The sequence below is a fragment of the Crinia signifera genome, chromosome 8, assembly GCF_055691185.1.
Source record: "Crinia signifera chromosome 8, ASM5569118v1, whole genome shotgun sequence".
Lineage (NCBI taxonomy): Eukaryota > Metazoa > Chordata > Amphibia > Anura > Myobatrachidae > Crinia > Crinia signifera.
In genome coordinates, this window is record NC_139224.1 from 119,110,809 (window position 1) to 119,137,044 (window position 26,236).

The 26,236-nt window shown below is 42.6% G+C and overlaps 1 protein-coding gene across 1 annotated transcript in view; it reads left to right on the forward strand.

The window, feature by feature from the left end:
- Positions 1–240: 240 nt before the first annotated feature.
- SNX7 (sorting nexin 7) overlaps positions 241–26,236 on the forward strand; it is a 109,981-nt gene continuing 83,985 nt past the window's right edge. The window contains exon 1 of the mRNA XM_083157060.1: positions 241–515. Coding sequence (XP_083013186.1) covers positions 375–515 — 141 coding nt within the window. The 5' untranslated portion in view covers positions 241–374. The remainder of the gene's footprint in view (positions 516–26,236) is intronic.

Sequence of the window (26,236 nt, forward strand, 5' to 3'; positions counted from 1 at the left end):
CTCGGTCATGTATCGGTTATTTGTTCAGCTCACTGTTTAAAAAAAAAAAAAGTAAAAAAAAAAATGGCAATAAATTATGCTGCGTTAATATCAAATGACCCCTTCTTTCAATGTGAACCGACGACCCGTTTTTAAGATCCGGATCTTTTTTACGAAACGAACTGCTGGATCCCAGCTCTCGTTAGTGACCCGTTTTGCCCATCTCTTTCAGTCTCACAATCAAAGCGGCCGTGTGTTACCAGGCAACGGGAAACTTCCTGCGGACATTCCGATCATGCGCAGTAGAACGGCCGGGAAGTAGTGAGGTGGGCGCAGCGCCACCTGCTGTCAGACGAGTGGAGAACAGCTGTGCCAGACACGGGGCAGCAGCAGCAATGGAAGAGGAGTCTCTGTCCAGTCCAGCGGCGTCTCCCGCCTGCCTCACCCCGGGGAACAGCGCGCTGCTCACCCCCCTGCCGCTCTCCCCGGACACGCTGCGCTTTGATGAGGACGATGACCTGGAGGTGTTCAGCAAGGTGCGGTAGTCGGACAGGGGCACACTTCGTGGCACTATGGGAAAGTTCTGGGAGTTGTGTCATTGTCCTGTGCCGGGGGCAGCCCCTGACAGCACAGCTGTGCTCTGCTGACTGCATCCCATTGTGCTGCCCGGGACAGGCGTGCTGTAATCCCTGTATACTATCCTATTCCCAACCATACCCCTGCACTGCACATGCCCCCATGCCAGTGATTTGCCACAATCAGCTCTATGCCTACTGGGTTCACCACGGCATTCCAATGGGCAGAATAGTGTTCTGGAGTCGCCCATGGCTATAATGATCAGCCACAAGTGTTTGCAAAAGCCTCAAAAAAATATTGGATACATACCTTATGTCGGTGGTTACAATGTCGACATTAAATGTATCGACATATAGAAACTAAAGTTTCTATAGATGAAAAGAGGTGTTGCTGGCCACAGCAATCAATCTTATACAGTCTATAATTTCTCTATTGCATCCTAGAAAACGATAGTCTAATTGATTGCTATGGGTAACATCACCTGTTTTCATTTTGTAAATTTACCCTATGTGCCATTTTCGTGCTGAAATGTTGACATACAGTACAGTACTTCATGTATACCAAAAGATGTCATCTGTGATAATTACAGTGTTTGTACCTAAATAGACATGATGAGTGGAGCTTTTGTTTTAGCAGTGGGTGTAACAAGTTCATTGCTTGTGTGTGCAGTAGTATAGGGTTTGGGCTAGGGCTGTCCTAAAAGATCTGTTTGTGTTTAGCTATAGAGAAACTCCATGTTCTAGTGGGATTTTTTATTTTAGTTAATTTCTATAATGCCAGTGTTTTATGTAGAACAGTGTAGAGAATATATAATCAGATTCTGTACAGTGGAAGATAAGCTGTTGTTTTCTGCACAGTGTTGAATACTCAGGGTGTGTGTGTGTGTGTGTGTGTGTGTGTTAATTATGTATTGTGCGCTGAGTCATAAGAATAATAGTTATCAGAAGACGTTAATAATCAGATGTCAGTATACTTAGTAAACTGCGCAGGTATATGTAACCAATATCTCTGAATTCTATTATCATGTAGTGTTCAAGATTGGTTACTAATACCATTCAGTGTGCCGGGGGAACCAATCTCTTGTTACTTACTAAGTATTAACCCCTCCCTTGCATGCACCTGAAAAGTTTTACTGAACTAATTTGAGCATTTACCACTATCTGTATGTATACTTAGTAAACTATCCTGTGGAATAACTACTTCCTTTCAAGAAAGCTGGAAGTCTTTTAGAACTTTAAATCACAGTGTAAACTGAATATTATTTAGTTATAAATATCAGTGGTAATTAGCTACTGATTTTCCTCGAACTAATATTTGTATAATTGCTGTTTTTATATTATTAGAGCAATGCCAGAGCAGGGTGGTTTAGTGCCCTATGTTGGCCTGGACCAATAATGTCACGCTATGATGTTACACTGAGTGAGTAAGGCATCTGGCATCAGGAAGTACAGACCTGCCTGGAGTGTCCCTGTGTCAACGGTGACTACGTTGTCACCTTGAAATGGTCAACACCCACTTAAGGTCGGCATGGGTATTGTTGACACCACAAATTCAACATGCGTTTTTCAAGTGTTTTTTTGGTGTAGACCGACTTGGTTTATACTTTACTTAAGGTGCGTACACACATACAGATTTATCTGTCTGATCTATCTGGTGGGAACAAAAACCTGGAAATGTATGGGAGCATATGACAATCACAAATTTCAACCCAAATGCAGGAAAACAGAAAAAATATATATGATTTGATAAATTTGTTATATCACAATGATTAAAACAATTTGTCTGGCTGATCACTGTCTGTTTTCAAGTGTTTGGGAACAATTTTTTTATTGTCGTTTGCTCCCATACATTTCCAGGTTTTTGTTCCCACCAGATAGATCAGACAGAAAATCTGTACGTGTGTACGCACCTTTAAGAGTGAGAATCTAATATGTGCAGCAATGCACAGTGCCCAAAGCATGGCGAGCGCAGTGAGGGGATGCTCTACGCGTATACGGTGTCCATGTCGACATAGATACAAAAACATGAAAACCACATGTCGACTTTGTGGGAGTTGACCATGCCCATGTCGACCTTAAGCCTGTGTATATTTTTCAATGTCGATCTATGGTATGTCAACCATTTCAACGTGTTGACCGGATCTAGTCACTGTCGACCGAGCTATACAGGCCAGTGCTGCACTCACCTTTCGAAGGGGGTTTTGTCCGGCAATCACAATATGCTGCTGTGCTTACTGTGCCATGTTAGAGAAGCACTTTGTTCTGCTTCTGTTACCACACACAGCCACATCCTTGGGGACCCCCCCCCCCCCTTCCTACACACAGTTTTAGGCTCTACTATTAACCATAGTGCTCAGAGTGTGCTGCCCTGGGGGCTAGGGAGGAGAGGGCCCGGATGGAGAATTTTGCTTGGGGTGCCAAGAAATATCACATTAGCCCTAGCGGCTAGCAACACCCTCATCCTACACCATAGGCAAAAACCCTGTTTATGCACCTCTTTGGCCAGGGCTGTGCTTGAGAATGCAAGTTTTGTAACTTCCTCACACCAATTACACAAATATGATAGCTAGGAATGAAAGGGGGTAACCATATAAGAAAACGAAATGTTCTTACTTGGTATGGCTATTTTTTTAAATTCCGTTAACCTGGGTATCAGTGGTTTGGGGAGAAAAAACACAATTCACACACAGTGCCATGGTCAGGAATTGAAATGAAGACCTTAGGGAAGTAAGACAACACAAGGTAGTCATTAAAGATACATTATTGGGGTTTTGTGCTTGAATTTAGTGCATAACAGGTAAATGAAAAACTGTATTTTTTTTAAAAGTCTGCAACAATGCATATATGTGTGTACAGTACCTCTTCTTGCTACTATCTGTGTAAATATTTGTGTACAGATTAGGAATTATTGCTTATTCTAGTAATCGTTCCATTACCTATTCACTAGCACTTGGCCTGTGGTCTTGTGCTCAGTGTGGTTAATGATCTGTCCTAGAATTCTAGTTTCTTTATTAATTTACACAAAAGTATGCATTTTCCCTTCTGTAATTTAATGTTGCTGAAATTGGCAGATACAGGTATGTGCTAAGAAAAGAGATACATATATACAAGAGGGAGGCAAGATATATGGCTTTTTTTTTTTTTTCTCATTTGTAACATTCCTGAAATATTGTCTCACACATTACATAGGGCAGTATTCAATGAGGAAAATTCGCTGTGTTTTATGGCGAATTTCTGCTTTTTTCGCGTTGTTCGGAGAATTTTGGTCTCAAAAAGCGAACAACCCTATTCAATGTGCTATTTTCGCCGTCGGCGAACAGTGAATAATGGATGATTCTCCATCTGATACTCGCTGCCTATTGCCGTGTCTTGTCGATAGGATTTTTTCATTGAGATTCGCTGTCTCTCGCCGTCACTCGCCATGAGTGTATACAATGAGAAGACAGGTGAATAAATTTCTAGGTTAATTTCTCCGTGCCTCTCCGTGTATCACTCGCCATTTTTTCATGGTGAAGTGGAATGTGAACTTTTAAAATAATGTTTTTTTTTTTTTTTTTTTTTATTTGGTGTAAAAAAATCAGGAATTTTATTCTGAAAAGGGGCATGCTATTTTTATTTATGTGCTTACAGCACATGAATATATATTTAATAAAAAATATATATATATATATTTTTTTTTTTTTTACACCTAGCAGCCAGCAGGGGTCCAGGAGCCGAGAGCCGCTCATTAGATATTCATATATTCACTGCACCCGATCATTACATATGCACGATCGGGTGCAGTGAATACCCGGTCCCCTGTTGGCTCTCCCGGGGGGCTGCCTGGCTCCCGGGGAGCCCACATTCCCCCCCCCCCCCACATACATTCTGGGGCAGGCAGGGAGACTTCCATCTCCCTGCCGCCGTCCTCAGGCTCCCTGCGGCAGTCACCTCATGACGCCGGATTGGCTGAGACTCGACGCGAGGGGCGGTGAGTCTCAGTCACATTGAATACTGTCTAAAGTCCCGTGACGGAGAATCTCCAAACATGGGGAATCTCCGCAAAAACACGGCGAGTGCATGGCGAGAGAAAAAAAACGCTTGCCATGCACGGAGTATATTCTCATTGAATACTGCCCATAGTCATTCTTTATTCCAAATGTGACCTCACTAATGAAACTACTTACTCAAATCCTGATCTGACTCTCATTCTTATATACCGTAATATTGTGTACTCCGTTGTGGAAAGTAGCTATGGGGGAGGTGTATCAACCTTTTCTCAAGTGGATATGTTGTCCATTTTATTCAATCAGCTTCTAGCTATCCTCCTATACAGTCTGTAAAATCCTATCTACAGTCTTCTGTAGAAACTTTGATACATCAGTAGCTATTGGATGATTCCTCTGTCTCTTTGAAAAGGTCAGCAGCCAGAGCCTGGCAAAACAAGCACCGCACTGCAGAGCACATGTCTGAGGGAGGATTCCAGCAGTATCACAACCATGTCCTCAATTCAGTTAGACGAGGAGGTGAGGGAAATGCTGAAAATAAGGGGAGAGGATCCGCAGACAAATGACAGGAACAGTAAAAGACGCTTTGGTTTACAAAAACATAGCTAAGATATTGGAATCCTGTGGCTACTGTGAACAGTCCCCACCCATCACCTTTGTTTCCTTTGTGACATCATGTTTGTGAACCTGATAAAAGTACATTTTTAATGACACCCATAGGTTTTGCAAGGTTGACCCTGGTTCAGTGTGTAAGCGACCAACCGCGGAATAACCCAGGTTGAAGTGCAGTGTGAAAGGGGTATAAAAAGAGTCTGACCTGGGTCGCAGCTAGGATGGCCCCTTTTTTAAAATACTGGTTTGGACTTGGGTTTGCGGTCTGAAAGCGGTATTATACTCCTTTTCAGATCACAAAAATAAACCTGGTAATTGCAGTGTTGGCCCGGGTCAAGGTGTGGTGTGAAAGCACCACACCTAATATCCTGGGTTGACCAACCTGGCAATTCGAGGTTATAACAAGGGTAAAACCCGGGTCGCCCTCGGTATAATAAGCAACCCGGGTCCGACCCGGCATTGCGATTTGAAAGTGGTATAAGGGGCATAACCAGTTTTTTCAGCAAATAAATTCTTTAGTTAAATTTAGGCTGATTTTAGAGTCCTTTTGGGTCATGTTGCAGATATAAGTCCAAAAATGTGCATTGATTCCTTTGCGTCTGACTCTGTTGTCAGTTGGAAGATATGATTTAAAAAGAGTTTTTGCTTTAAATTAAAAATAAAGACACATTTGTTTTTTGCTAGTAACTGCTCACTCTGAAAAATATGGTATAACTATTTCCGCAGTTTCTTTGTAGTAGCTTACTACCTAAATGTATTTTCTTTGCAACATTTTGTACATTTCCTCATTCCCTCTTTTCTCTTCTTTTTAAAGCATTTACCACACTCCAGAGAGTTGGTTTCAGGCGTTATTGTGCCTAGTCTATCCATGTGGCAGCCTTTTTCTTGTGACCTCCACTGAGAATCTGTGCAGCCTGCAGCCATCGGGCAGGGCTCGGATGTCAGGATAGCTTATTCTTAAGTCATTCTCTGTACTTTGTACTGCAATCCCAGATCCTTACTGTTCCAAAGTTTACCTCTGCTGCTGATGTGACAGGAAAGGGAGGGATGATCAGCAGTGCCAAGTTACTGGAGCAAACTTATGCACTCCAGCTACATAGTTTCTGTGTCTGTTTTAAAGATTAAAAGCTGTTTGTAACCAACCTACAGATGGTTTGGTCATTTACTCCAAAACTTCCAGCTACGGTGCATTATTAAACATTTGTAAGTAGGAACAAATATTGACCAACTGTACAATGTAATATATTTCTGTATACTGTGCTTTTTTTTCTATCTCGACTGTACAGTATCTCTGGTCTCTGCTTTCTCACATGGTTTTCTAACTACATGTGACAAATTGAGCTACTGTATCTGTATTTTCTCTGTGCATACAAATTCTAAATAAATACTATATAAAGAACTATATATTATAGTGTTCATTCTAGCACTCACCACATTTGGAAACCCATGCAGTTCCTCTTCCATGCCTGGGGTGTCGCTTTCTGCTGTGGTGTTTCTAGCACTGGTCTAGTTTGCATATCAGTGCTGATATACAGACCACACTGTGCTAGAAGCACTACAGCAGACAGCGACACCCCAGGCAGGGAAGAGGAACTGCATGGGCTTTTAAATATGGTAGGTGCTAGAATGAACACTATATTAGATATCCGAATTTACAAGGCAAAACCGGGTGATTTCTAATCAGGAGGTTATAGTGTACCAGAGTATGACTAGCTCACATGTGAGCCAGGGCTGTAAATGGGTTGCTAGAATCAGTTTCCGGTGTTATTTGGTTAGTTGGGTATACACTAGATCAGTGGTCCCCAAACTTTGTGCCTTGGGACCTTTGCAGGGTTCCTCGGGTTGGTGGTTTAGGAGAAATTCATTTATGGTCATTGTAATAGGCAAAACCAGAGCTTATGGCTGTCCATTGTAAACTATATGAACAAACATAAGTGAATCCTGTCCTTCCCCTTTACATAATTAAACATAAGGATGACCTATATAAACACAATTTATTTACTTCAATATCTTTTTCTAAATTTCTCGATAAGAAACTTTTTTTTTTTTTTATCCTAGGGGAGCCGTTTTTTTTTTTTTTTTTTTTTAATATTCCAGGGTGCCGTGATTCAAAAAGTTTGGGAACCACTGCACTAGATGATATATTCCTGATCTGTTGGATCAGACCAACATATCGGGCACATCGTTCACTATGTCGCTGATGATGCACACTCCTGTGAGACATTGGTGAATCCTTCCCTACATGCAGGGCAGATGGGGGATGTTGTAAGCAAGAATGTAGCATCGCTCCTGCCGTCACATGCTGTCAGCATCAGCAAGTGTGTGTGCACTTGGTGATGTAGGCTCCCCCCCCCAAAACCTCTCATATAGTGTGTTCCCAGCTTTAGTCTAAAGTCCCATACACACTAAGCGATGCTGTTCACAATATCACTCAGAGCTTTCTGAGCGGTATTGTGAACAATATCCCCTAGTGTGTAAACTTAAGCATGTTAAGATTGTGAACCCTCGCGCATCGTTAATTACCCCCTCCCTCGCCCTGCATGTTAAGAGGAGGAAGGTTCTCGTTAACGATGGCCAGGCTGTGGCTGCAGGATGTCGCTCCCCTGTTGGATATGGAATAATGCAAAAGGTGTATTCTGCGCTCTTATGTAGCAGCTTTTGAGATTTAGGCTTAACGATAAAATAGAAAAAAGTGTAGAAAATGTGTTGTATATGCGTGGCCACAGATATGACAACAAAAATAAAATAAAGTAAAATGGGATAAGCAAAGAAAATGATTAAAATATGAGTAAACCAATGTTTACAGCTCTTTCTTCGAGCAAATGATGGTGGGTCCACGGGGCGGTATCTGGACTGATCATAGAATGACTCTAGGTCGACAGTCATAACGTTGACCACTATGGCTTGACACTCAAAGGGTCTTAAGGTCGACAGAAAACAGGACGACAGGGTCTAAAGGTTGACATGGTCAAAAGGTCGACATGCATTTTTTTTACAAAATTTTGAGCCGACAGGCGGTATTTCATGCCCTACCATCCACTAGGGCGTGGAGGGCGAATAAAATAGTGTGCAGAGCGTAGCAAGCCATGCGAGGGGATGCAGTACACTTAGCAGTGTCCATGTCGACCTATGTAGACATAGACACCCTAAAAACATTAAAACATTAAAAACCTTTTTTATGTCGGCCTTTTTCATGTTGACATTTTGTCCCTGTCAACCTTTTACCTGTCAACCTTTGGACCCTGTCGACCTTGTGACTGTCGACCATATGATTGTAGACCTAGACACTGTAGATTTTTTATACCATAACCCACGGGGCAGGATGAGACAGGACCGTGTCCGGCACTTGAGTCCAGGTGGCCCTATCTGTCCCTAATCTCACCTTGATAGTCCAGCCTTCTGTCTCCTCTTCAGATGTTACAGCATCCCTTCTCCGTGGCGCGGCCGTCCGTGACCGGAAGTTCGGAAACACGACTTCTGGTATTGCGGTCTGAGTGGCGGCGGCGGCTTCCCACTGGCTCCTAACACGTTTCAGGAGTCTCCTCCCTTTGTCAAGGATGCCAGACAGTCTCACCTCTGGGTATTTAAGGCCTGTCTTCTCTTTTTTTTTATTGAAAAAACTGATGCCTTCAGATATTGTTTGATATCTTCATTAAGTGTCTCCAGTTTTACATCTGGATTAAGCAGACATCCCCGAGCCTCCCTTTCCAGCTGGCAGTGCAGCTTGTTGCCTTTCAGCTTCCGTACGATGTGTGCGATGCTCACGGACAGTTCCTCCTCCTCTCTCATTGGGTCTCAGCTGCCGCCGATATCGGTACTGTATATGGGGCTTAACATGCTGAATTGGCAACCTCCCTGTATGCCAATACAGGTATCTGGCATTTATGCCAGATATTGGCACCCTGGGAGGTTATGGGAAAAAGAACTGATGGCTTTATTGTGATCTAACACATTTTAATAAGAAGGGGAAATAGTGGTGATCTGTCAGGGACATGAGGCCTCCATCAAGGGAATGATTTACAATTAAAGGTAATATCTTTGAGAGGGTGTGATACGTAATGTCAACATGGTCTGAATGTTAAAATCCTAATTGCCACCTAAATGTAAATCTACTGACATTCACAATCAGTGTTCACATGATCATTATTGACATTTGGACCATGTTGACATTCTGGTGTTGACATGTCTACACATCCTTCAATACGTTTAGTATTTATATATAGTATGTACTAGTAAGCCCGCTCGAAGCAAAAGCTTTGAAAGCTAGTCTGCTACCTTCTGTGTTTGTGCATGTGTGAGAGAGAGATGTAGTTTTACTCTGACAGCAGATGGCAGTGTTTCGGAGACTCGCGGACATATATAGATGATAATGCTATATGGGTTTAATTCATTTAGAGTAAATGTGACGGCATGGGAACGTCAGCAACAGCGCATTACCTTGTCTAATTTTCCTCCTAATTTGCACATATTAGTTTCCCACCCCATATGATAATAAAGCAGGCTTGGCCCCCAGTACATTGTGCCCGCTTGTCTTTTCTTCGCTTTGCTGGTGAATAGTGTACAAAGCATTTAGAAGCAAAAGCACCGACACAGTGACAGAGTACAGTGTACATAAACATTGCTGTATCAGCAGACAATACTGTTCACGAAGATGGTTTGAGTAAAGGTGGCCATAGACTACTGTGATTTGGCCTAATTCACCTGATTCCATTGCATCGGGCCGAGATATCATCTGATATCGGGCAAATCGCATGGCTGCCCCGCATGCTGGATCCCTGAAATGTTAGTGCTTTGCTATATGGCGAAACACTCGCACAATACTGGCTGCCCCCTAGCTGCCTGCGGAGCCAGATGCAGACTGACAATTTTTTTTGGTCGCAGCGGGCCCTAACTTCCAACAGTCCAGACACGCCTGCGTTGTCCAGACCGCACCCTAAAAACGTTTGAATGCTCCGCTGCCACCCCTTATCTCTCTGTGAATTGCGTTTTGTATGTGCAGATTGCTGAAAATCGCGTAATCTGCTGGGCAACCTGAGCTAGTCCCTTTATTTGTTATTTGTTGTTGGAGTATAATAAATCTCCAAGTGCAGTTTCTTCTCTCGGCAAGATGTGTTTTTACACAGTGATGTTTATGCTACAGCTGACTGCTGTGAACGTGATGGATGGAGGGAAATTGTCAGGTGCTGCTCAGCTAATGGCACACAGCATTTCTCCCTCAACTACATGGAGCTGCAAAACCACAAAACAGTCAGGATTTTAAACACATTCTTGTTGACATTCAGTGTTCGCGAAAACCACCCAAAAAAGTGGGTCCCGGGGACCCTTCACTTCTAAAAATTGGGGTCCAACCGGACCTTTTCTGGGTCCCAACGGAATAAAGCCTCCTCTCCCCTTCTCCCCAGCATGGCACTTGTGGGTTGGGGGGGTAAGTATCAATTGGCCCACTCGCATAAAGATACATATATATACTAGAAACTATATAAACCTGAAAACAGGGACAGTGCGCGCCGAAGGCGCACGCTAAAAATTTAGGGCATGTTTTTTTGGGGGAAGTGGTGTGGTCACATAGTAGTACACATTACAGCACACACTGTAATGCCCAGTACACATTAAAGCACACACCGTAATGCCCAGTACACATTAAAGCACACACTGTAATGCCCAGTACACATTAAAGCACACACTGTAATGCCCAGTACACATTACAGCACACACTGTAATGCCCAGTACACATTACAGCACACACTCTAATGCCCAGTACACATTACAGCACACACTCTAATGCCCAGTACACATTACAGCACACACTCTAATGCCCAGTACACATTACAGCACACACTCTAATGCCCAGTACACATTACAGCACACACTCTAATGCCCAGTACACATTACAGCACACACTCTAATGCCCAGTACACATTACAGCACACACTCTAATGCCCAGTACACATTACAGCACACACTCTAATGCCCAGTACACATTACAGCACACACTCTAATGCCCAGTACACATTACAGCACACACACTCTAATGCCCAGTACACATTACAGCACACACACTCTAATGCCCAGTACACATTACAGCACACACACTCTAATGCCCAGTACACATTACAGCACACACACTCTAATGCCCAGTACACATTACAGCACACACACTCTAATGCCCAGTACACATTACAGCACACACACTCTAATGCCCAGTACACATTACAGCACACACACTCTAATGCCCAGTACACATTACAGCACACACACTGTAATGCCCAGTACACATTACAGCACACACACTCTAATGCCCAGTACACATTACAGCACACACACTGTAATGCCCAGTACACATTACAGCACACACACTGTAATGCCCAGTACACATTACAGCACATAAGTGCTGCTTACCTACATGCTTGTTGCTAGGGGTTATATGCTCCTTGCAGGGGTTACATGCTGGGGGGGGGGGGGCATTTTATGCTGGTTGCCACAGGGGAGGGGGTGTTTTCTGCTGGTTTCCCCATGAGGCGGGGGAGAGGGTGCATTTTTCGCTTGTTGCCACGGAGAGGGTTTCATTGCCCAAGGGCTGGAAAAATGCTGACATGCTGCTCAGCAGAGTAGGTGAGCGGGCTATCAGCACGGCGGGGGACTGGATGTGGCTGGAATAGCTGACACGCTGCTCTGAGTTGCTTTAGCCACATCCAGTCTCCCGCCACCCTGACAGCCCGCTCACCTACTCTGCTGAGAGCTGATGTTACAGCCGAATCCCATCCTGTTCTCCCTGCTCTCAGCAGCGGAATGAACTTACATGGCGGGGGGAGGCAGAAGGACGCGGTCGCAGAGTGACTGAAACTGTAACCTGCTCTCAAAATGCAGGGCGCGCGGCTTTAGGGTGCGCAGCGGCAGCAACCTGTAAAACCTACAGTGATTGGCTGCCGGGCGGCCACTGTTCAATGATTGGGTCCCGGCGGCCGCTGTAGTGATTGGCTCACAGCGGCGGCTCATAGGTTTAGTACAGCGCGACCTCGGGGACCCCTTTAGTTTTAAAAGCTGAGTCCCCGGGGACCGTTTTAGGGTAAAATACGCGATATAGCGAGATTACTGTTAAGCTTTTGGAAACGATGTGTCAAGATTTATGTATTGATCAGCACTGATGAAGCTAGATTGCAAAATTGCCATCTGATACAGACGCTGACCACAGCGGCCATCTCTTCACTGCACGTGGCAACTCCTCAAGCAGCACCCCTACCCGCATGGTTGAGAGAGCTCTCTGAGCCAATCAGCAGCTGCCCATTCATTTAAATGTTTTTTTTTTCTTAAATTCTCCTGCCCCCACTTGCATCTCACCGGGAGCAGTATTACATACCATAAGTAGCATGCGGTATATTGCATGTAAAAATCTAGTGCCAAATTGTAAGTGAGTTCTCCTGGCTTTGGGAACTGAAGGGGAATTGGGTCTGACTTAGAGAGCTTTTGGTATATATTCATTTACCAGAAACAGTAATGTGAAAACTCACATTAAGTATTACTTTTTGTGTTAGAATCTCTGCATTGACAGTACCTAGCAAACTAGTATAAAACGAAGAATGGACTCTAATAAAAGACTGGGCACATTGTAGACTTTCTAGTATTATACTGTTGCCCATAGTTTCCAAGGTTCTCTGTTGAATGAAAACAAATAGATACTGTAAGTCACATTAAATTTAATTGTAAAAGCTCAGTACAATGAGAAAGAAAGACTAGCAACAGATCAGCAAATTCTTTCTCCCGGGTTCCAGATTTCTGCTAAACGGCGAAATAATGCACTAGCGCCTGTCGGCTACAGAACAAGCTCTGCTTTTCAAATGCTCTCCTGGTCAGTAAAGTTAAAAAAAACTATTCAAAACAAAGATAATCACTCCGGCAGCTCCCTTCACATTGTTTTAATTCGAATCATCCCCTATATTATATACGCTCAAGTACAGCTCTCTATTTTATCCTGTGAACAAGGTCATGTACTATTACATTGAAGGGTGTGTGTGGAACTGAACTGTATACTACAGCATACAGTATATGGTTGCATCTGAGTAGATAGGTATACTATAACTACCCTGTAGAGACTAGAATACAATAGGATGTACTCCGCGCATACCCGTGTCTGGGGACAACATTGTAATATAATATATGTCTAGCACCAGTTAATATTATTAGTAAAAACACCTAAACAGTATGGTTTTAAAAATGCATATACTTTTATTCTGTGCTTAAATATTTGCATTGTTAAGCCCCATATATAAGGGTTAGGTTATAAATCATGTATACTTTCATTTGGTTTAAAAATCCATTAAATTCATATATCACATATGCTAATATACACATGGGAAGGGGGCACACAGACAGACAAACAAATATAAAAAAAATAAGGTACTTGTGTATTATCTGGGCGCCCGATTATTTGATTGTATGCCTTAACTTAAGGCATACAATCAGATGCGATGGGCCCGATTTTTACATTGGATCCAATGTTAAATGGTCCCTGAGACCCGATTTTACATTGGGTCCAATGTTAAATGCCCCCCAAACCCAATTTTCTATTGTATACCCACCCTGTTCATACCCCCACTATCCAAGTGGGCATGGAGATGATTTTATATAGTGTGGCGAGGGGACGCGGATTACTTAAATGTATTCCATTACCCCTCGCAGGGCTCGCTGCGCTCGTCATGCTTCGGGCTCGGTGGCTCGCTGTGCTCGCCACACTATATAATATCAACTCCATGCCCACTTGGATAGTGGGGGTATGAACAGGGTGGGTATACAATAAAAAATGGGGTCTGGGGGGCATTTAACATTGGACCCAATGTAAAAATCGGGTCCATTGCATCACAATATTAATATTAAACATAGAAACTGTTTTTTTTTTATGGCGTATAAGAACCACTTGGCTTGTCTATTCTGTCCTTTTTAGCCTTTTGGTAACCTCAAATGTATTTGGTCCTTTTTTCTTTGTAAGGATAGCCTTATGCCTTATCCCAACCATGTTTAAATTGTTCTGTCTTAGCCCCTACAACCTCTGATGGAAGACTATTCCACTTATCCTCTAGCCTTTTTGTGAGATAATTTTTCCTTAAATTTCCTTTTAACCAACCTCTTTCTATTTTCTGTGGATGTTCTTGTGTTCTAGTGTTGTTCTTCCTTTGAAGAATATATCCGCCTTAAATCTTGTTAAAACCCTTAAGCCTTTCAGGTCCAACATTTAGTCAGACTCAACAGCCCTAGCGCTAGTAGCAGATCCAATGGTGAGCCACTTTAAAATAAGAACATTAACATCATTCAACATGAATAAAAAAAAAAAAGACAATTACTTTAAACCAGACTGTTTGAATTTAAAAAAATTTTTTTTTTTACTGCAAAGGGTTATTAGACAGTGTTTGAAAGTTTCAAACATGACCCCCTTTTCTGCTCCAACCTAAACTCTTAGATAAGGTCATCTTCGATTTCATGTAGCATCAGTATAACAGTAACTCGCCCCCCTTTTTGTCTAATTAAATTGACCCCTTCATATCGCACTACTATGATCTTATAAGAATGTTTTTAATTATGAGCTGTGCCTATGTATGATAGACTCACTTTAACTTGTAGTGCAATTGTGTATTTATTTTATTGGCTGGTTATTTTTATTGTATTTTTTATTGGTTCATGTTTATATTAGTACTTTTTCAGGTCTCTGGAATAAGGAACCTTAGGACTGGCTTATGAATTAGGAGTGAAACTAGGGCTATTGATTACTCTCATGCAGTTTTGTAATAATACTGATAAGATGATGAATGCGAGATGGGCATGAGGGTGGCCTTGCGGCCTGGGGTGACTTAGACAAATTAGATTTGGTCTCTAATGTGAAGAATCCAAATAGGTGCACGGAACAGATTTCACAAACTGGATCAACACAGTGAATGCAGACATTGAAGCCACAGGAAGAGGTTACAAGAGTCTTAGCAGATCTAGTTGTCTTGCACACAGCTTGAATAGATGATGGAATCTGGAACCAATATATTTATAGTCTGGTGCTCGGTCAAATTGTACTGTTAACCTTGCAGCAATTTTATAACAGATTGCTTGACCCTTTCAATAACCTAAAAGGAAAGAAAAAGATACAAAAACTGTGCTAGGCACATCAACTAAAAATTACTTATACAAATTTATTATTCAATATAATAATCTTAAAATAAAATTGGGTGCACTCTAATAAAGAATAAATAAATAGAAAATTTTGTATGTATTTTTACCATACTCCACATAAATAGCTAATCTCATATATTTAGCCTGATCTGTCACTCTGTGTGTGTGTGTATAACGCTGGGCGGAGTCACAGAGTAACAGATCAGGCTAATAACTAACCAGGGCTGCCATTAGGGAGTTACTTGTCCCGGGCCTGCCACTCAGAAGAGAGAGCCCCCTGCTGCCTGCACCTCCTCCACTCACAGCAGGGACTTAGCCACAGGTCCCTTGCTGCAACACCTACAGTACCAATGTACCCATCCCTCCCCCACTCACACCACTCTCGCTACCACACCCACAACAGGGAATCCTCCATATAATAGTAACCATATTTCACACAATAATGACGTACCCAGGTTAAGGGGGCGGAGCCCCTTTACGATGGTGTGAAGAGTGCCCATATGGCGCGATGAATCACCTAGTGTAATATATATTAAATGTTATCTACTGTATTATATGTTGCAATTTACTTAGAGAGCGCTTCTAGATTGAGTTTCAGTTTAATTATAAAATATTTTTATTTATAACAATATAGACACAAATTAATATACACATATAATACAGTTATTTAAAACCAAGTATGGATTAGCACGGTGCGTTCTGATGAATAATAAATTCCTTGTAAAATATATATTTATATATTGCTATTAGTTATCAAAGCCTAAAAAGTTCCAAAATGGAATATATTTTCCACAGGAGCTATGCTCTACTTCCAAAGTATATATCATGACCTTTATTTAAGGTATCAAAGTCCTCAGATGAGCTTTTTTAAGGAATGCCAATTAATTCTCCTTTTTTAGGATTAAGAGCAGTCTCTCCATATAGATGAATTCGTAGACAGAATAAATGCTATTACCTTGATCTGTAGTATGCCGCCCCGGTATCCCTGCAGGCTTAAAATAATGTCAAGATTGTTAATCACAAGGTGGTATTGGCGGGCAACGGCCGCCACCAACTTGGACATACTGTAGTGTATAGTATTTACTAGAAAAACATATCAAATCTATTTTGTGCAAAAGTCAAAAAAAAAATTGGAGGAGAAAAAAAGGTACATGTGTATTATCTGGGAGCCCAATTTTTTTCATCGCACCTTAAAATCGCGTTGCATCGCATACAATCATATTGCATGCAATGCGATTTTTATATGTACAGGCACCCAGATGCCTATTTCATATGTGAAATGGCCCCCCAGACCCCATTTTTAATTGTATACCAACCCTGATGGCTAAATGCCCCCCATTGTTAACGCCACCCCACTATCAACGCCAACCCGAAGCGTGGTGAGCGCAGCGAGCCTGCGAGGGGTGGCGGTACGCATCCTCCGACCTTTTCATCCCTCCACTATCCACGTCGGCGTGGAGTTGATTTTATATAGTGTGGCGAGCCACCGAGCCCGGAGCGCGGCGAGCGCATCAAATTACATGTGAAGTAATACGCGTCCCCTCGCGGGGCTCTCTGGCTCGCTGCGCTCGCCACACTAAATAAAATCAACTCCACGCCGACGTGGATAGTGGGGGTATGAAAAGTTCGTAGGATGCGTACCGCCACCCCTAGCGGGCTTTCTGCGCTCGCCACACTTCCGGTTGGCGTTGATAGTGGGGTGGCATTAACAATGGGGGACATTTAGCCATTTCACATATGAAACAGGCATCTGGGTGCCTGTACATATAAAAATGGGGGGCATTTAGCCAAAATCGCGTCGCATTGTATACCATACAATAGCATACACTGTGACGCAATTTTCTCTTCAAGGGAAATCGCGTCAAATCGCGTCGCATCGCATGCTTAAGGTAGTGGCATACAATTTCAACATCGGGCGCCCAGATAATACACAAGTACCTAAAAAATATTTAAAAATTTGAATTCAGCTGTATTAAGGTGCACATACACGGTGCGTTCTGTGGGTGCGATGCAATGCATGCTCCCATGCACATCCCATCGCTTAGTTCAAAAAGTATGTGCTGCACATACTTTTTGAACTAGCTTTAGATCAAATTGCATGCAATGATTTTTACGTGTATGGGCACCTTTAGAGCTATGGTCTTTGTTGTCCAGGCCAGTCATAGCCCAGTGGACATGTGTTGAGACTATCATATAGCTAACTCTTAGACACAGGTTCAACACAGTGCCCTGATGCTCGTTAGGAGAAGCTAACTACAAGCCAACCTTCCACCCAGGCGCCTCCCTCCAACAAGTCCCAAGTCCTTTGGTAAGTCAGTACCTGGAGCCGCAAAACTTTCCGGGCTTTACAGCATACAGAGCCACATGCATGAGGCAGCCCACATTCTCCAAGGCAGTACCACTTTGCGATTAACAATCTGGACATTATTTCAAGCCAGCGGGGATACCGTTTTGGACGGCATACTAAAATAAATTACAAGAAACAAATAAATATGGACAAACAACATATAAAATAACACCTTAGGTGCTGTCTGTTATGTCTCCTACTTACAGAAAGAATTACTTCTGCTTTTTATAGCTGTCTCAATAAAATTAGTCCGTTAGTTAGTTACACTCTGGAGTCGATGTTGGAGCTTGCTGTGTAGGGTGCACGCCCTGGGACCCTGGTGAATGCTTTCAATATCATGCATTTAAAAGTGAGCACAGTTGGTGGTCTTTAGTTGGTCATAGATGTTAAGGCCCTTATTCTGATTCACTCGTGTAATGGTTGATAAATCCATAAAGTATAGGAAAAGGTTCCCAAACTGTGTTCCTTGGCACCCTGGGGTGCCTTGGGACACTTGCAGGGGTGCCTTTAGGTTGTTAGTAGAAGTCCAGTTCAAATTATTTATCAATGTAATAGCCACAGTGCATGTGGGTTTGAATCATAACATGTGGGTGTCATAATTAAAAAAAAAAAAAAAAAAAAAGGTTTGGGAACTCACTGATTTTACAGCAATATGTGAATGGAAAATGATTCCACATTCGTATTCTCAAGGTTATTTATCTGTGATGTGTGCAAGCAAAAGTGTCTGCAGTATTCAAATTTAGATATATGCTGTGAACTGTGGGGGCTCTGACTGCTGAAAGCAATCATAGGCACAGTCTGTTTCCAGTACTTGTAAATGAAGCTACCCATTTGTAGACTAGGAAGCAAGTATGTTGTAGCCAGAGCTTTGTGTTGCTTAGAATGGGCATTATAACACAGCATGATGGTTGTAATGTATTGCGTCTGGTAACAATTCAGGCCAGGGTTTCCCAGATGTGGTCTTCAAGGCACTCTGACAGTCAGTGTTGGATGGATAACCAATCATGGGTGTTGATTAATTACCAATCATCTGTGCTCAGCCAAGCATATCCTTAAATCATGGACCATTATGGTGCCTTGAGCACCATGTTTGAAAACCTCTGATCTAGGCAATTAAAAAAGTGATAAAATCTGGTGAATTTATAGAAGGTGGTATTTATTAGAAGGTAATTTGTTAAAAATAATGATAAACAAGTGGATAGAAATTGATGCATATCACTCCACCTCCTTTTTCTATGTAGAATAGACTGGGTGGAAACTTTTTTGCACAAATAATGGAAAACATTCCATTTTTTCACTATGAGAGTTTCTATTGATGTTCCATAATACATTTATATTTAATAACTGTACTTTGGATTTATTGGAAGTACACTATGCCTCAGAGGAGGGTAACAAATACATTTTATCAAATGCCTTTTGGCTGGTTTCACACACTCCGGAAAACAATGTTTGCACTTTATACTGAAAGTAGTGAACTATAAAAAGGCAAATAAATAATATGTATCAGTAACAATAGTACATCTTTTGCTTATCCTATTTAATGGGCATGTATTAACATCAGTGGTGGGATTCAGCCGGTTCGCACTGGTTCTGCAGAACCGATACCTAATGTACTATCGGTTCTGCAGAACTGTTTGTTGATGAGCACCATCAGAGACCGTCATTATGCGGCTGCAGGCTTAAAGGATGATCATGCCACAGCGCAGCACCAAGTCCGGCATGTCTGACACCAGCTCTGGTGTGCTGTGGGGCAGTGTCACTGACAGGCCGCTGCTGCGTTGATAGAGGAACGGACGTGCAGGGCCAACCAACAGAGCTCAGCTAAGAGCAGGGCTCATGGTGGGCGGAGCTTAGGGAGCAGCACAGTGTTTTCTCAGAGAGGCTGTGCTGCCTGCTGAGAGGCCGGACTGACTGAAATGGTGGTCAGAAGAGGCGAGGTGAGGAGAAGGGACTAACTTGCAGGGCAGACTTTGATAGGTAACATTTGAAGTGACATTGATAGAGGGGGGCCACTGATGCTGCTGGTGATCGTGGCTGCAGCCTGATCCTCACTCGCAGGCAGATGTCTGCCTGTAAAAGTGTGAGTAGAACAAGCAGCTTGGGGCTGGGATCATCAGCACCAATGGATCCCTCTGTCAGTCTTAGAGATTTAAGAAGGTGGCATAGGGGATGGAACTTGTACTAGCTCAGCTTCCTCTCTTGACACCATGTGTTGCCCCATCCCCATGTCTCTCACAACTTCATGTTTATCATTGTTACCCTTTAATTTACCCCATATGCACACTTGAGGTGGGGGGGGGGGGGGTACAAAGCAGGTGCCTGCTACAGATGCAATGACTGCACACAACTCCTCTGCAGTCGGTTCACGTGGCGGTAAGCACTTTGTTTGGGTATATCTTTGAGTATAGAAAAGACAAAAAATGGGGGAGAACCCGCGCTTCCTATTCGGATCTTAAATTAGGAAATGATGTTTCCTTATGTGAATGTCCTTTTCTTCAAAATATTCAGTCCACAACGTAACACCACTCAGTGTTGTTGTTGTGTTTTCTAATGCGTGACAAGCAGCAAAAAATAACCCTTATTCCTCTGTGGTCGGAGACGTGTCTCTGTAGGAGCCCAGGGAGAGAGCCTGCTGCATGGATATTGCTCCGTGGTCCGGGTCTCCATGTGTCTGTTACCAGCGGTCAGACGGTTCAGGTTTAGTTCATGCTGCGCTCAGCGTGTCAGTGCACGCTGCAGCTGACGGGGTGCAGGACACTGACCAAGCAAGTCTTTGCGAAACAGTCCGTCTGAACTTTACAGCACCCCGTCAGCTGCAGCGTGCACTGACACGATGAGCACGGCATGATCTAAACCTGAACCGTCTGACCGCTGGTAACAGAGGAATAAGGGTTATTTTTTGCTGCTTGTCACGCATTAGAAAACACAACAACAACACTGAGTGGTGTTACGTTGTGGACTGAATATTTTTAAGAAAAGGACATTCACATAAGGAAACTTTATTTCCTAATTTAAGATCCCAATAGGAAGCGCGGGTTCTCCCCCATCTTTTCTATTGTGATTGTAGTAGGTGATACTACAGGGTTACCCTGCTGCATCCGAGTGGAAGCGCAAATTTTCAAACCTTTGCCTTTGTTACAATATATTTGAGTATACTTACTTACCTGTTGTTAATTTATTTGAATCCCACCACTGATTAACATGTAATACCTGTAGTGTTCATTCTACCACCCGCTATCTTTGAAAACTCACGCAGTTCCGCTTCCCTTCCTGGGGTGTCCCTGTCTGCTGTAGTGCTTCTAGCACAGTGTGGTCTGTATATCAGCACTGATATGCAAACCAGACCTGTGCTAGAAACACCACAGCAGACAGCGACACCCCAGGCAGGAAAGAAGAACTGCATGGGATTTCAAAGATGGCGGGTGCTAGAATGAACACTATACCTGTATTAGAATATCTAGTAGTTTTTTTAGCTTATTGTGTCATTAGGGATGTTGTCACCAACCTCTTAAGAGCCCTTAATTATAGAAGCTCACAGCCCTATATTTTGATATAGTACTCGGCTATGTTATTAATGACAGCACTGAAGGTACTGTGTGGCCTGTAATGATTTCATATATAAACAGTTGTAAATATATAATTTTGTTATGTGCCCCACAATGATGAAAACAATAAATATAATTAATAAGTAAATGAAAACATTGAAAATATTTTAAGCACACGGGCATATCTTATCAGTTGCAGTTGATTCCTGTGGCTCTGTGATTCATCTAATAGCCGCAGATGAAAACCCAGGCTGCATGGCCTGGTTAAGGGTGTAGTGGCATGTGAGCGCTATGATTATCATCAGACATTGTGGGGTTATTCAATTTGGGGTTCCGACTGTCAAAATGTCCTGACAGTTGGAATCCTAGCCCATATTCGGTTGATCTGACATTAGCTTGACTTTCCAACACTCGACAGCCGGGACATTAATTTCTGGCTGCCGAGTATCGGAAAGTCTGTGGATCGGCAAAAAAGGCTGCGGATTGTTGAAAAACTGATGTGAATTCGACAATCTGTGACCGTTTCTGACAAAACAGATCCTACTTTTTGAAAACAAAAAATTGTTGGATTGTCGAAACCACGGCCATTTCCAGAAAAAAAAACTCAGATCTGACGTTTTTAAAAGTAGGACCTGACCACATACTGTTAACGGTACCAATGAATAAATGAGGGCCGATGTTTCACCTGTCGTGAAATAATGCTACAGATTGAATACCCCCCTGTGTCTTGTTAAATTAAAAATTGGGGTTACATTAATTAGGTTAAAATACCTTGGTTCAAAAAAAAAGCTGACAAATTTGTTTGGTCTTGCTCGTATAATTCAAATACACCATATTCAATTAATTCAATGTATTTAATACATTATACATTAGCTGTTGAAAGCTATGAATGACAAATACTGAAGTTAATCTGATCACAGCAATTTAAAATAACTAATGATTTTTACTTTTTTTGTGACTGTTCTCAAATGAATGTTTTTCCATTAAGAGATTTTAGGATTTCTAGTTTTACCTATTGCAACTATATTCTCTACTGCAAGAACTGGTTGTACAAATAAACACCAGCAGGGGTTGTTGTTGCACCATAACATGCTTGCTACTATTTCTTTTTCTGTTCTTTAAACCTCCATAACTGTACTGCATGAAAATGACTGAATAGTTTTATTGTAAACAACCTGTAACCCTGTTAGGGAACTAAAAATCCCGGAATAATCTTTCAGTGTTAGTAGCTATTGAAATGTTGTAGTTCCACAACAAATACTATTGTACCGGTTGCATTGGTCTAAGCACTGGGTTAGTAAAATGCAACATTATTATTTTTTAGTGTACATTGAAAAAAGAAAAAAAGAGACCTATAATTATGCCAGATATCTATAATAATACATGAATGACAACAGTATACCAGACAAGATTTATTGTCTTATATGTTAGCTAATGCTTGTCATTAACTATACATGACAATTTATTTCCATGGATAATGCAGTATGTGTTCTAACTACGGGGCATCCTTAGTGCCCTTCTGTGAGGGTCAGTGGGGTTCTCACTTTATCAAAGCCTTATTAGAGATCATGAGTTTAGGGCCTCCTAGCCAAGATCTCATTTAAAATCTGCTATGTCACAAGCCATTAAAGAATTGTATACTACATCATCATTCAAAATACAAGCAGATCTGTTTGATTAAATCGAAGCAGAAAGCAGTTGGAGTCTTTGCTTCTATATTTATGTGTTTTTCAAATTACTAATTCCCTCATCACTCCCATATTTTATTTAATTTGATGCTTGCATTTCTTTTTCTGTGTTGTCCATGTAATTATGTGTTATAGCTTTGTGGTGTTCGTAATGATGATTCAGGTTATGTTATTTCTGATTACCATCTACAGGAATAGTTGTCAGTCAAGGTGTGTGTGTGTTTGTGTGCTATGATGATGTGGTGTTAATTATGAATTAGGAGGTGTGGGGGTCTGATGCTGCTCTGGTCTATAGAGGACGATCACTGTACTGAGTTTTGAATTTGACTGGGAATTGCTCTTGTCTGGTGTTGCAAAGTGGCCTACTGAGCTTGTTAATAGTTGTCTCTCAAGACTAATATGGTTGCATCCAGACTGATATCTGTGCCACAGCTTCATGCAGCACTGCAGTTAAGTGGGTTTATTTAAATATTGGGGGTGCATATAACGTAAATGGGCTGTTGGGGTTTACACTAGTGGATACAGAGTCGAGAACCACTGATCACATATAAACCTTGTTATCAGATATGACTGTGCATATTAACCCCTTCCCGACATTTGACGTATATATACGTCATGGCCGGGATGTACTTCCCGACACATGACGTATATATACGTCATGACTTTAAACTGTCCCCGCGTCTATAGACGCGGGGACAGAGGGACGATGTCTGCTGTCCCTGACAGCAGACATGTCCCTGCATGCCCAGGGGGGGCTGCGATGCCGCCCCCCCGTCGGCGATCGCTGTGATTGGCTGTTCAGTGTGAACAGCCATTCACAGCGTTTTCCTGTGTTACCGGCGAATCAGACGCTCGGTAACACAGGTGTCAATCACCGCCGGGCGTCAGGGGGCATGAGGGGGTCATCGGTGACGACGACACCTCACCCCACCTGCCCCCAAGGCTGTGATTGGTCCGTGGGACCCACGGACCAATCACAGCCAAGGCGCGTGATTTAAACTAACGGTGACTGCACTGCAGACGCCATTCCGGTCTGGAATTGCGTGCAGAGCGGTCACCGTGCCAATCTGTCGTGATACATACCTAAACCTTGCCTGAAACTTACCTGATCACCGCTGATCACCGCTGGTAGCGTGCTGCCAGCAGCTGGATACTTCCTGGATCTTGTGACTTCTGTGTGTGCTGCTGCTGCAGTGTCATAGTCACAGATCGTGAGAGATAGGGACAGATAGTGATAGAGAGTGATAGAGAGTGATAGAGAGTGCTATATTTTGTGTCTGCTGCACCCCCTTTTGTGCTGATCACTATATCTGAGGTGATCAGCAACTTTTTGGGGGTGCAGAGGTTTTCTTTTTATATATATACCTGTCAGTTGCAGCAAAAGGTTGTGCTGCCTGTGCAACTGACTGCTGCCCCCCCCCCTGCTGCCCCCCCTTTTGTGCTGATTAATTAACTGATCAGCAACTTTTTGGGGGTCCAGGTTTTTTTTTTAATATATATACCTGTCAGTTGCACCAAAGGTTGTGCTGCGTGTGCAACTGACTGCTGCCCCCCCTTTTGTGCTGGTCAGTTTAAATTAATTAATCAGCAACTTTTTGGGGGTCCAGGTTTTTTTTTTTATATATATATACCCTGTCAGGTTGTGTGTCTGCTGCCCCTCACTGCTAATCAGTGGTGCATCACTGCATCACTGATCTGCAGTTTTTTTTTTTTTTGCAGTGGGGTTTTGTTTTTACACCCACGTTGCTTGTGTGGGTGTCCTGTGGCCGCTGAGCGCTGATCAGTGACGTACAATCACTGAACAGCATTTTTGGCACAGGTTGATATCATTTTTTTTCTGCAGTTTTTTTTAAATTGTTTTTTTTTGTTTTTACACCCACGTTGTTTTTGTGGGTGTCCTGTTGCCTTTGAGCGCTGTTCAGTGACGGACGTTACTGACCAACATCTGTGCTCAATTTTTGGCGCAGGACCTTTTTTTTTTTTTTTTTAACCCCTTCAATTTTTTTTTTTTTTTTTTTTGGGATCAAATTCCTGTATAAAGTATTTTTTTTTCTGCACTACATACACACTACATACCCCCCGTGTTGAAATAAAGTTTGTACCCCCCCTACACTATACACGTGTTGAAACATTACACTTACAGAAACACAAAAATAAAAATGGCATCCCAAATGTCATCCCAGTCATCCAGAAGAATGTATTCAGGGGAGGAGGCATATGCCATGCTTGCCTCTGACTCTGACACAGCCAGTGAGGCAAGCGGGGAATTTAAAGGATTCGCCTTAAGCTCCTCTTCCTCCTCTGCTGATGAGGGACCCCCTCAAAGACGCCCCCGTAGAGCAGCTGAGACCCCCCCCCAAATGATTGATCCCGTATGGACCCCACCACCAGACAATTTTGAGCCCCAGGTTCCTGAGTTTTTGGCCATCCCAGGAATCCAATTTGATTCAGCAGGTCTCAGAGAAATTGACTTTTTCAAATTATTTTTCTCTGATGATTTTATAAATTTAATGGTGGACCAAAGTAATTTATATGCCCAGCAGTTTATTGCTCAAAGCCCCACGTCATCATTTGCTAGGTGGACCCCTGTAGATGCAGCAGAGATGATGACGTTTTGGGGTCTGGTGTTACATATGGGCATAGTAAAAAAGCCAGAAATTAGGCAATATTGGAGTACAGATCTGTACAGCACCCCATTTTACCGTATGGCCATGACTCGGGCTCGTTTTGAGATAATCCTTAAATTTTTACATTACACCGATAATACACTGTGCCCACCCAGAGATGATCCCACCTTTGACCGGCTATTCAAAGTCAGGCCGGTCATTGATCATTTCAGTGCCAAATTTGCAGAGATGTACATCCCTGAAAAATTTATTTGTATTGACGAGTCCCTTATACATTTTAAAGGAAGGGTTAAATTCCGCCAGTACCTTCCCAGTAAGAGGGCAAGGTATGGCATCAAAATGTATAAGCTGTGTGAAAGCACCTCAGGGTACACCCACAGGTTTAGGGTATATGAAGGGAAGGATTCAAGAATTGAACCGCCAGAATGCCCCCCCTCCCTTGTAGGTGTTAGTGGAAAAATTGTCTGGGATTTAGTGCACCCCTTCCTGGATAAAGGTTATCACCTCTATGTGGATAACTTTTACACTAGCATCCCCCTGTTTAAGGCCCTTGGTTCAAGAGGTACAGCAGCTTGCGGTACTGTGCGTAAGAACCAAAGAGGCCTCCCAAAAATGCACATTGCCCAAGTAATGAGAAGGGGTGAAAGCAGGGGAATATGCACCGAAAATATGTTGTTGGTCAAATATAAGGACAAGAGGGATGTCCTTATACTGACAACAATTCATGG